The 11,897-nt window shown below is 55.9% G+C and overlaps 1 protein-coding gene and 1 non-coding gene across 4 annotated transcripts in view; one reads left to right on the top strand and one right to left on the bottom strand.

Moving 5' to 3' along the window:
• Nucleotides 1–11,897, top strand: part of SYMPK (symplekin) — a 39,508-nt gene that overhangs the window by 5,625 nt on the left and 21,986 nt on the right. For all 3 annotated transcript variants that reach the window (XM_015410493.1, XM_015410495.1, XM_015410494.1), the window contains 11 exons: nt 555–608; nt 1,265–1,338; nt 2,335–2,461; nt 4,023–4,272; nt 4,886–5,056; nt 6,199–6,438; nt 7,352–7,506; nt 7,720–7,870; nt 8,446–8,662; nt 10,488–10,638; nt 10,736–10,971. In XM_015410493.1, the coding sequence (XP_015265979.1) occupies nt 555–608; nt 1,265–1,338; nt 2,335–2,461; nt 4,023–4,272; nt 4,886–5,056; nt 6,199–6,438; nt 7,352–7,506; nt 7,720–7,870; nt 8,446–8,662; nt 10,488–10,638; nt 10,736–10,971 (1,826 nt within the window). The remainder of the gene's footprint in view (nt 1–554; nt 609–1,264; nt 1,339–2,334; nt 2,462–4,022; nt 4,273–4,885; nt 5,057–6,198; nt 6,439–7,351; nt 7,507–7,719; nt 7,871–8,445; nt 8,663–10,487; nt 10,639–10,735; nt 10,972–11,897) is intronic.
• On the bottom strand, nt 6,064–6,135 carry TRNAH-GUG. Its single transcript has one exon. It is a non-coding gene; the product is annotated as a tRNA-His (tRNA).

The raw sequence follows: 11,897 nt of genomic DNA, 5'->3' as shown, positions 1-11,897 counted from the left end.
TAGGGAGGGTGTCCGTTCCTATTGGGAGGCAGAGAGGAAGCGTGAATCAGACCTACCAGTTGGTATCCTGTCGCTTTCTTCTGCAGAGCCTCCCTTGGTGGTCTCCCCTCCAAGGACTGACCCTGCTTAGCTTCCAACATATGGCCACCCCAGCAAGGGACTTTTGAGGCAAGGGAGAAGCAGAGGTGGTTTGCCATTGCCTTCCTCTGCAGAGCCTTCCTTGGTGGTCTCCCTTCCAAGTACCGACCCTGCTCAGCTTCCAAGGTCTCATGAGCTCGGGCTTTGCCACGACGCCTCCCATCCCTGCTCTCACATAGATGCAGAAATAAAATATTGTTTGTCTCGAGGGTGCTGCCAGACAGTGTTTTATTGTGACATCTGAATGCAACTGTTTTAGAACTCTGTAGCAAGTACAGTCTCCTCTCCTGCTTCCTACGTTCCGGGGATCTTTGTGCACAGAGCAAGCTTGGGTCCCAAACTGCAAGTCGGAGGGTGGTTGGCTGGCCCCCCGATAAGTCCTAAATCTTCTCCTGGGTCTCGCTTCCCTCTCTCAGGTCCAGGAGTTGATCATCAACAAGGACCCGACGTTGCTGGATAACTTCCTGGATGTGAGTATCGCCAGGTTTCGCTGGGAGGGGATGGGCTATTTTGGGGCAGGAACGCGCAGGAATGGAGTTCCGGCTGGCTCCCGAGTTGGCCACACCCAGCAGGAACTCATTAGCATAATAGGCCACACCCAACAGCAGGAACTCATTTGGATTGGCTACATTAGGGGTGTGTGGCCTAACATGCAAAGGAGTTCTTGCTACAAAAAAAAGGCCCTGGGTTTTGTCAACTAACAAGGTAAAGAGAATAAGAAGCAAAAGGTGGGTGTGGCTGGATGAGCACACTTCTGTTAACATGGGGGTGTGGCCTAATATGCGAATGAGCTGCGCTGTCAGGGGTGTGGCCTAATATGCTAATGAGTTCCTGCTGTTGGGTATGGCCTATTATGCTAATGAGTTCCTGCTGGGCTTTTTCTACAAAAAAAAGCCTGCCGCGCGCCCGTGCTAGAAATAACCTGATGGGCCGCAGTGTGAAAAATCGCTAGGCGGATTCGAGACAGCCGCTGGTCTCGGTCCGCTCTTGCGAGACTCTGTTCCCTGGGGCCTGGTTGGGCCCAGCGTCAGAAGGCAAGGGGGTTTCTCTGCCTCTCGGTGCGACAGGCTCGAGCATTCACAGCAGTGCGGCTGGCCTCGACCTTTTTGCTTATCTTATGTTGCAGGAGATCATCGCCTTCCAGGCCGACAAATCTGTCGAAGTGCGGAAGTTTGTCATTGGGTTCATTGAGGAAGCCTGGTACGCTCCGTGCCCTTCCCCGGAATTGGTTCTCCTTTGCCGCTTTGGGGGCGTGAGGGATGATGCAGTAGGTGGTCCCAGGGGCTGGGCTTGTTTCTAGCAGCCACTGGAGCGAAAACCAGGGGTCCCCAACGTGATGCCCGCGGGCACCACGACACACGTTGACACCGCCTCGGGGTGTTAAAGTGGGTGGGGCCAGGTGGGGCTTTTGCCCAGCAATGCTTCTGATTGGCCACTGGAGATTTGTTTGGCTATGCAGATTTTTAAAAGCATTGCTTTGGCACCAGCCGCCGCTACAGCAAAAGGGTCTTTACCGTGTGACCGAGGGGAAGCTGTGGCAGCCGTCGTGTGGCTGCGCCCACCCTGCTGTGTTGGAATGTCCAAGGTGCCTCAGGCTCAAAAGGTTTGGGGACCCCTGGGCCTAGACTGTCTCCTTTCTAGCTCTGCAGGAGGTCAGAGTGGGTGTCCATTTTTTGCTTGGTGTTCTCCAAGGGGTGGAATGGTAGGGAGGGGCTGTCTGTGTGTGTGTGTGTGTGTGTGTGTTTGCAGCAATCCCTCCCTTTCAACCCAACTCTGAGCCAGCGTGCCAGCCTGGTGTATTCTGGCACACTCTGCCCGAAACCAGTGCTCCCTCTAAGCCGTGGAGTCTGGTGAGCAAAAACTCTACTCTGTGAGCCGCTGCCCTTAAAGTTGTGAGCGAGCGATTGGGCTGCCGCATCAATCAGTCCGCTCTGGAGCCCTCCTTCCTGCGCTAAGACCGAAATGTGTGAGCCGGAGGCTAAAAAACTGTGAGCTGGCCCACAGTCACTCAGCTTAGAGGGAACACTGGCCCCCGAACGTATTTTTTGGCACTTAAAAAAAAAAAGACTCTATGGTGGAAAGTACTGGAGAGTTTTCCCTTCCGAGGCTCGGGGGCCGGGATTAGACGGACCGTCGCGGGGACAGCGCGGTTTCCTCTGTCCCTCTTCATTCTCCGCCCCCTCCCCTTGCCCCCAGCAAGCGGGACACGGAGCTGCTGCTCAAGCTGATCGCCAACCTGAACATGCTCCTGCGGGACGAGAACGTCAATGTGGTGAAGAAGGCCATCCTGGCCATGACCCAGCTGTACAAGGTGGCGCTGCAGGTGAGCGGCTTCGGGAGCGGGTGGGGGCGGCGGGTCAGTGATCCTTGCGGCCTCCGGACTTGGCAAAGTATGTCTTCTGCCTACCACCTGGTCTCACCGAGGGCTCGGTTTGAGCCAAAGTCTGACCTTGGAAAGCCACCAGGGCGCTGCTGTAGTGCTCAGCTGTGGGCCAGGCAGAGTTGGAGACGTGCCGTTTGTGCTCACGAGGAGCCCTCTGCCTCCTTTGCAGAGCAGAGCATTCATAAGTGGTGAGCGAGCGATTTGGCCGCTGCATAAATTAGTCGGCTCTGGAGCCCTCCTCCCTCAGCTGAGACAAAAATGTGTGAGCCGGAGGCTAAAAAAACTGTGAGCTAGCTCACAGTCACTCGGCTTACGGCAGAGGTGGCCGAACTGTGGCTTGGGAGCCACGTGTGGCTCCTTCACACATATCGTGCAGCTCCCAGCAGGGCAGCTGGGGAAGCGAAGGGGAGCCATGCCTCCCTGATCGGTCTTCCCTTCCCCACCCAGTATTCCCCTCCCTGGGGAGGTGGAGGGGACCAGAGAAAGAAAGCAACTTTAACTTTAAATGTGGTCTTAAAGGTCCCCCCCCCCCCCGGCTGGCTTGGAGAAGGCATTTGTCTCTTTAAATCCCTTCACCAAGCCAGCCAGCGGGTGGGGGCTTGGAGGACACATTTTAAATGAAAGTTGCTTTCTTTCCACCTCTCCCCCCCATCTATTTGCTTTCTTTGTTTCCCTCTCTCTTTCTCTCTCTCTCTTTTTCCACCTTTCATTCTTTCTTTCCACCTCTCTCTTAGACAAATATCATTAGCAAACAAATATCATTATCGATACCTGTTTTTACCCCTGTTTTTATTCCTGGCTGTCGCATTTCGTGTTCATAAAAATCCAATCTGTAAAAACGTGTGTGTGATATCTGTTCATGACTTGCGGCTCTCAGACACCTGACTTTTATTTTGTGTGGCTCTTTCATTATGCCAGTTTGGCCACCCCCGGCTTAGAGGGGACACAGGACTGGCCTCGAGAGGTTTCTTGCGTTCACATTTCTCCCAGGGCACAAGGCAGCTTACCCTTTAAAATACGCAAAATGCTGAACTTTAGGGCCAGGATGTTGCTTATTAATTTTCATCTATTTTACTCTCCCACGACGGTACGTCATTTCAATTTAAGATTTTAACGGGCCTTTGGCCATACACGACGGATTTCATTGCTTATTTTTCTTAAAAGAAGACGAAACGGCAGTTTGGCTTAGTGGTTAAGTGCGCGGACTCTAATCTGGGAGAACCGGATTTGATTCCCCACTCCTCCACTTGCAGCCAGTTGGGTGACCTTGGGTCAGTCACAAGCTCTGGCACAGCTGTCCTTGAAAAAGAGCAGTTTCTGTCAAGAGCTCTCTCAGCCCCACCCACCTCACAGCTGGTGTCCATTGTGGGGAGGGGAAGGGAAAGGAGTGTGTAAGCCGCTCTGAGACTCCAAGTGAAGGGCGGGGTAAAAATCCAATCTCTTCTTCTTCTTCTCTCGGTCCCTGCTCACGCGGGCCCCTCCTTTCCCTCCCCGCGTGCAGTGGATGGTGAAGTCCCGCATGATCAACGACATGCAGGAGGCCTGCTGGGAGATGGTGTCGGCCATGGCCAGCGAGATCATCCAGCTGCTGGACTCCGACAACGACGGGATCCGCACCCACGCCATCAAGTTCGTGGAGGGGCTGATCATCACCCTCTCGCCCCGCATGCCCGATTCGGAGGTGCCCAAGCGTCACGAGAACGACATCAGCCTCGACCGGGTCCCGAAAGATCACCCCTACATCAAATACAGTGAGGAGGCGGAGAGCGGCAGGGGAGGGGCCGGGGGGGGCAACGCTGGTGTTCCGCCGGCCTGGCGTCCGGGCCGGATTAGCCACTAGGGCAGGGGTCCCCAACGCGGTGCCTGTGGGCACCATGGATCCCACCCGCTGTTTCTAGAAAGTGGGTGGGGCCAGGTGGGACTCCTGCCTCGCTGGGCTCCTGATGGGCAGTGCCGATTGAATGAACATTGCTTCGGTGGCAGCTGCCACAACAGTGTTGGTTTTTATTCTCTCACACGCAGTTTGGTGTAGTGGTTAAGGGCCCTGCTCTGGGAGAACCGGGTTTGATTCCCCAGTCCTCCTCCACATGCAGCTGCTGGTGTGACCTTGGGCCAGCCACAAGTTCTCTCAGCGCTGTTCTCTCAGGAGCAGTCCTCGAGAGAGAGCTCTCTCAGGGCCACCCGCCTCACGGGGTGTCTGTTGTGGGGAGGGGGAGGGAAAGGAGTTTGTGAGCCGCTCTGAGACTCCTTCGGGTAGTGAAGGGCGGGGTATAAATCCAATCTCCTCCTCCTCCTCCTCCTCTTCTTCCTCTTCTTCTTCTTCTTGATTTGTCTCTTCTGCCTCTCTTCCATTGCGTCCCTCAGACTTCCTGTGGGAAGAGGGAAAGTTGGCCCTGGAGCAGCTCCTGAAGTTCATGGTGCACCCGGCCATCTCCAGCATCAACCTGACTGCGGCGCTCGGCTCCCTGGCCTCCATCGCCCGCCAACGGCCCATGTTCATGTCGGAGGTGATCCAGGCTTACGAGACGCTGCACGGTAAGCAGAAGGGCCTTCACGCGGCGGGGGTCTGGATGTATATCTGATTTGTAGTGTGATTTGTGAAGCGAAGGCAAATATTACAGCATGAAGTAGTGGCACGAACTAACAAAAGAACCCCAGTGACCTGTTACAGCAGGGATCCCCGGTGTTCCACCTGTAGGCACCGTGGCCTCCACCAGTACCTTTTGATTCCCCACTCCTCCTCCACATGCAGCGGCTGGTGTGACCTTGGGTCAATCATAAGTTCTTTCAGAGCTGTTCTCTCAAGGGCAGTTCTCGAGACAGCTCTCTCCGCCCCACCTCCCTCACAGGGTGTCTGTTGTGGGGAAGGGAAGGGAAAGGAGATTGTAAACTCCTCTGAGACTCCTTCGGGTAGTGAAGGGCGGGGCATAACTCCAGTCTCCTCCTCCTCTCCCATCCCTCAACGGGAGTACAAGAGTAGATTTTTATATCCCGCTTTGGTGTACTTGTTAGAAGAGTGGACTCTGCTCTGGGAGAACCGGGTGTGATTCCCCACTCCTCCACATGCAGCTGCTGGTGTGACCTTGAGTCAGTCACAAGTTCTCTTGGAGCTGTTCTCTCAAGAGCAGTCCTTGAGAGAGAGATCTCTCAGCCCCGCCTACCTCACAGCTGGTGTCCATTGTGGGGAAGGGAAGGGAAAGGGATTGTAAGCTGCTCTGAGACTCCGAGTGAAGGGCTGGTTATAAATCCAGTCCCTTTTTCTTCTTCTGACACTTTTTGGTTGGTGTTGCCTCCTGTGGCAGCTGTTTTGTGATTGTGCCCCCCACCGATGTTCCCTCTAAGCTGTGGAGTCTGTGTGGAGGCTGAGGTGTTTCCCATCCCCTCCTGCCTGGTCCTTTTAACTGGAGAGATGCTGGGGACTGAACCTGGGACCTTCTACATGCCAGGCAGAGGCTGTTCCACTGAGCCACAGTCCCACTTCATGGCTCTCCAGGGTCTCAGGGGGAGGTCTTTCAGATCCCCTCCTGCCTGGTCCTTTTAACTGGAGATGCTGGGGATTGAACCCGGGACCTTCTGCATCACAAGCAGACACTCTGCCCCTGAGACACAGCTCCTCCTAGAGATCTTCAGTGCTTTCGGATGGCTAGCAATGCCTCGTGCCACCCCTTTCTTGGCAGCCAACCTCCCTCCGACGCTGGCCAAGTCCCAGGTCAGCAGCGTCCGGAAGAACCTGAAGCTCCACCTGCTGAGCGTGCTGAAGCACCCGGCCTCCGTGGAGTTCCAGGCCCAGATCACCACCCTGCTGATGGACCTGGGCACCCAGCAGGCCGAGATCGCCCGCAACATGCCCAACCTGAAGGAGCTCCGCAAGCGCCCGCGGGACGAGGGCGACTCGGCCTCCAAGAAAATCAAGACCGGTGAGTGGGTGAGGGAAACGGGCGTCCTGGATCTGTGCTTCGGTGACCCAGGATCATCGTTTGCTAAGTCGGAGGTGTCAAACTCATTTGTTCCGAGGGCCGGATCTGACTTAAATGTCTCTTTGTCGGGCCGGGCCGTGTGTGCCTTAAAACGTAATGCTAGGTACGGGAGATAGAAACTGTATAAAGGACAGTAGCTGGTAATCTCCGAGTTGGTGTATCCTCACTGCAAGGCCCCTTGGTGTCAGGGTCCTTAGTTAGGTCACACAACACGGGGCTTCATAAGAAGATAACTGTTTACTGGTAGATCCAGTACTAGAGACACGTGTACAGCTTGTGTCAGGAATGGCCGCCAATACAAGGGCCACTGACCTATACTAGAATCAAACATCCCCCCTGTAAGCATGAGCCAATGGATACATCTCGCGCCGGCGGGCAAAGCAAGCAGGCAAAGCAATAGCCGTTAACTTTCCCAGCCGAGTAAAACTGTAGCTGGAGCATCTACAAGGTCAAGCATAAGATAGCGAACAGTGGGTGAGCCAGGAAGAGCTGAGACGGAAAACGGGAGGGAACCCCTCCACATTCCAGACCTATGACAGGGCGACCTGACCCTTGGGCTGGGGAGGGGGGTGCAGAGGAAAACCCACCTAGGCGGACTGGAGAGGCGGCACTGCAGCGCTGGGCAGAGGCCCCCACGATGCTCGACCGCTCCCCGGGGCGGGCCTCCCCCCCCCCCCCCCCCCCCCGAGCACTTCCTCCCTCGCACCAGTTGCTCGCAGGCCACATCAAAACCCTGGGCGGGGCCGAATCCGGCCCCCGGGCCTTGTGTTTGACACCCCTGTGCTAAGTGAGCGTAAACCTCCCCACCACCACGGAGTGCGCGCTCACACCACTGCCTCTCTCCCGGCCGCAGAGCCACCCCTCGGGGAGGACGACGAGGATAAGGACCTGGAGCAGGCGGCCGTCCCCGCCCAGAAGCCCTCCATCCAAATCAGCACGCAGTCGGATATCGACATCACGGCGGAGTTCCTGCAGCCCCTGCTGAGTCCGGATAACGTGGCCAACCTGGTGAGTCTCCGTTGGGGGGGCTGGGGGGGCTGGCTCGCCATCGTCTCCGCTCAGGAATCCAGCGGGGTGCGAAGCGGAAACGGACCGGGACTCCGAACGTGGAGGAGAGCCTCTTCCCGCCTGGTCGGAGGGAGAGGTCTCTCGGGTGAGTCGGGACCTTCCCGGCTCTGCTGTCCCGCCCCCGCCCCGACTCCTCTCCCTTGCTGCCCCCAGGTGCTCATCAGCATGGTGTACCTGCCCGAGAACATGCCGGCTTCTTTCCAAGCAACCTACACCCCGGTGGAGTCGGCCGGCACGGACGTCCAGATCAAGCACCTTGCCCGGCTGATGGCCACCCAGATGACCGCGGCTGGGTTGGGGCCAGGTACGTCTGCAGGCGGCGTTCCGGGGGGGGTCGCCACGGGCTTCTGACAACGACCCCCGCCTCTGGCTCGCTGCATCTTGCTTGCGAGTTTTTTGTGTGCCGTTTGCGAGTTTGGTGCGGCAGTTAGGAGCGGCGGACTCTGATGTGGGAGAACCGGGTTTGGTTCCCCACGCCTCCCCGTGCAGCTACTGGGTGACCTTTGGTCAGTCACAAGTTCCTCAGAGCTGTTCTCTCGGGAGCAGTCCTTGAAAGCTCTCCCTCGGCCCCGCCTACCTCACAGGGTGTCTGTTGTGGGGAGGGGGAAGGGGAAGAAGATTGTAAGCCGCTCTAAGACTCTGAGTGAAGGGCAGGGTATAAATCCAATCTCCTCCTCTTCCTCCTCCTCCTCCTTTTGTCACTGGCCAGTGATGAAAAGTTTGAAACTGGTGACTGTGACCTGGGTGGATTTTGCATCCTGTTCCCTGAGCGCCATGGGCTGGGTCATTGTCCCCGGTGGGGGGGGGGGCGATTGCATGGTGCCGCGGAGGGCGGTGGCTTCTCCGGCCAAGTGGAAACTCTCTTTCCCGTCCCCGTAGGCGTGGAGCAGATCAAACAGGCCAAGGAAGGGGCCAAGGAAGATAAGCTCCTGAAGCCGGAGAGCATGTTGATCAAGAGGCGCCTGTCCGCTCTCAACCCCGGCCAGGCTATCTCGGTGGTGGGGGCCCAGGGCAGCCCCATCCCCACTGTCACGGAGCTGGGGGCCCCGCAGGCCAAACGGCGGCCGGAGCCCATCATCCCAACCACCCAGCCCAGGTGAGAGTCCGTCTGTCAGGTTCCTTAGCAGGAGCACACCACTAGAGATGTAAAATTTCCGGAAATTTTGAAGCTTGGAAAAAAAACCGTTTTTTTCCCGTTTTTTTGGGGGGGGAAACGGAAATTTTCAGAATGGAAAAAATGCTACATTAGCATTTCTTTTGTCTTTTCTAGATTGAAAGTCATTCTGTTACTTTAGGAACATAAAATATGACTATGGACATTTTTACTTGGCATGAAATTATCACAACTAGTCTATTAAAAATATAGTGTATCCAAACAATTATTACAAACAGAATACCCACCCCACATGCAAAAACAAAACTGAAACCTTTTTATTTTCTTCTGACAATCGCACCTCCTAAAGGAAGAAATGCATCTTCTTGTTGCATTGGAGGGTTCAGTTTGTAACCTAGGACTTGCTTGTCCTCAGTGCACAGAAATTAGATCAATCTGATACCATATAGATATATTTTAGAAATGATTTGGAAAATATTTGAACACCTTGTCTTAAAATATTTTATTCCATCATGTTAAAATAAAACATTCCATTATCATTTTTTTTTTCTTTTTTCAATTTTTTCCATTTTTTTGGAAAAAAATTAAAAGGCTTCAGGAAAAAACCAGTTTTCCCCCCGAATTTTTCCGGTTTTTTTCCAGGCCTTCTCATCTTTACTCACCACACACCGAGGCTTCTTAAGAAGATAAGTGTTTAATGATAGTCCATTACTAAGAACGAGTATACAGCTTGTGTCAGGATTGACCTGCAATAGGATGGCCACTTATAGTAAAATCAAAGACCCCCCCCCCCCCAAGCTAAAGCCAATGAGCTGGCTTGGAGAGGGAGATGCCCCCTCCACATTCGAACACCATGACAGGGTTACCTGACACCGTCCCCTTGAGAGGGGAAGGGGAGTTCTGTTAGGGCGGCATCCGGCTCACAGCCCTCACCAGGGCTGAACTTCAAGGAGACCGGTGGGGATGCACACGGACGAGGGCCGGGAGCGGTCAGATGTTGAGGGGGGGATTCCTCTGACTTCATCACCCCCCAGTGTTCCCTCTATGCTGAGTTAGTGTGAGCCGGCTCACAGTTTTTCAGCCTCCGGCTCGCCCGTTTTTGTCTTCGCTCAGGAAGGAGGGCTCCAGAGCAAACTAGTTTACGCAGCAGCCGAATCGCTCGCTCACGACTTTAATGCCGGTAGCTCACAGAAATAGAATGGTTACTTACAGGACTCCGCAGCTTAGAGGGAGCATTAAGTATCCTGGCACCTTCTGCTCCCAGTGGCCAGACGTTCTCTGGGTTTGTTGGGTGAGGGGACCCCCCCCAACCTTTTTGAGTCCGTGGGGCACCTTTGGAATTCTGACGCAGTGTGGTGGACGTGGCCACAAAATGGGTGCCACGGTTTCCCTTCGGCCATACAGCGGCGATCCTTCCGCTCCGACAGCAGCCGCTGCCCCAGCAGCGCACTGAAAGACCTGCGCAAGGAACTGGATCTCCAGCGGCCAATCAGAAGCCTTGCTGGGCCAGAGCTCCTCACAGCCCTGCCTGCTTCCTATAAACACTTGGCAGGCGCCGGGAAAGATGTTGGCCACACTGGTGCCCGCCGGCGCCATGTTGGGGACCCCCGCGTTAGGTTGTGCCTTGTGCCGTTTCCAGCTTCGTTGACAGTAATTGCCTCAACCTGCCGAAAACCACTACCGCGTTGTGCCGTTTGCCAAGGCCTGGCAGCCCATGGGTGCTTTGGATTGGGTCCTCCTTGCTTGCGTGCCTCCTCTGGAGTAGCCGTCGGTCTTCAGGGACTCTCTTTTGTGGCTCTCCTTTCAGACTGGCGGGCACCAGCGGCCGCAAGAAGATTTTCCGCCTGAGCGACGTGATCAAGCCCCTGACGGACTCGCAGAAGGACAAGCTCAAGATGGCCTCCGTGAAGCGGATCCTGCGCTCCGAGAAGGCGGTGGCCTGCAGCGGCGCAGCCCACGTAAGCGGTCGGAAGCGTCCCGGTCAAGGGCGCCTTGCCGGGGGTGGGCGGGGGGTGTCGTGGCAGCCCCCTCCTCACCCCTCTCCCCTTCCTGCAGGCGCGGGTGAAGATCCTCTCGTCCCTGGTGACCCAGTTCGAGGTCCCTTTGAAGAGCGAGGTCCTCTCCTTCATCCTGGACGACACCCGCAACCGGCTGGACCTGGCGTTCGCCTGGCTCTACCAGGAGTACAACGCCTACCTGACCAACTACCCCTCGGGCTCCCTGAACAACTACGACGACTGTCTCATCGGCCTCCTCTCGGGGCTGCAGGAGAAGCCGGACCAGAAGGACGGGTGGGTGTGGCCCGTTGTGGGGAAGGGGTGGGGCCAGGATGGGGCGGGGCCTCCCTTAGGGCTTCATTTCCTAACCTCCCTTTTCCTTGGTGGGAGCAGTGTTCCCCCTAAGCTGAGTCAGTGTGAGCCAGCTCACAGTTTTTGAGCCTCCGGCTCACACCTTTTTGTCTCGGCTCAGGAAGGAGGGTTCCGGAGCAGACTGGTGAATGCAGTAGCCAAATCGCTGGCTCATAACTCTAATGCCAGTAGCTCACAAGGTAGAATTTTTGCTCACGAGACTCCACAGCTTAGAGGGAGCATTGCTGCCCTAGGAAAAGATGTGAGGGTGCGGTACGGCCCTATACCTCAGAAAATCCACTGGTCCCTCTAGGGCACTACAGCCGGCTCTAGACTGGTAGAGGCCCTTCACAGTCTTCACCACCACCCGTAGCTGGGCTTGACAGGCAGCGGTGTGTCCTGTTGTATCAAGAGCTGAGGCCCCTCCCCTGAAACGGAATATAGGAAGCTGCCTTATACTGAACCATTGCTTCGTCAGGGTCAGTCTTGTCCACTCAGACTGGCAGCGGCTCTCCAGGGTCTCTGGCGGAGTGAGGTCTTCCACATCACCTACTACCTGGTACTGAGAGCCAGTCTGGTGTTGTGGATAGGAGCGCGGACTCTGATCCGGGAGAACCGGGTTTGATTCCCTGCTCCTCCACATGCAGCCAGCTGGTGTGACCTTGGGTCAGTCACAAGTTCTTCCAGATCTGTTCTCTCAAGGGCCGTTCTCGAGAGAGCTCTCTCAGCCCCACCCACCTCACAGGGTGTCTGTTGTGGGGAGGGGAAGGGAAAGGGATTGTAAGTCGCTTCAAGACTCCCTTGGGTCGTGAATGGTGGGGTATAAATCCAATCTCCTCCTCCTCTTCCTCCTCCTCCTCCTCCTCCTC

The sequence above is a fragment of the Gekko japonicus genome, unplaced genomic scaffold (genome assembly GCF_001447785.1).
Source record: "Gekko japonicus isolate JY-2015 unplaced genomic scaffold, Gekko_japonicus_V1.1 scaffold2354, whole genome shotgun sequence".
In the NCBI taxonomy this organism is placed as follows: Eukaryota; Metazoa; Chordata; class Lepidosauria; order Squamata; family Gekkonidae; genus Gekko; species Gekko japonicus.
The sequence above is the reverse complement of the archived record's forward strand: the minus strand, read 5'-3'. Positions and strand labels throughout refer to the sequence as shown.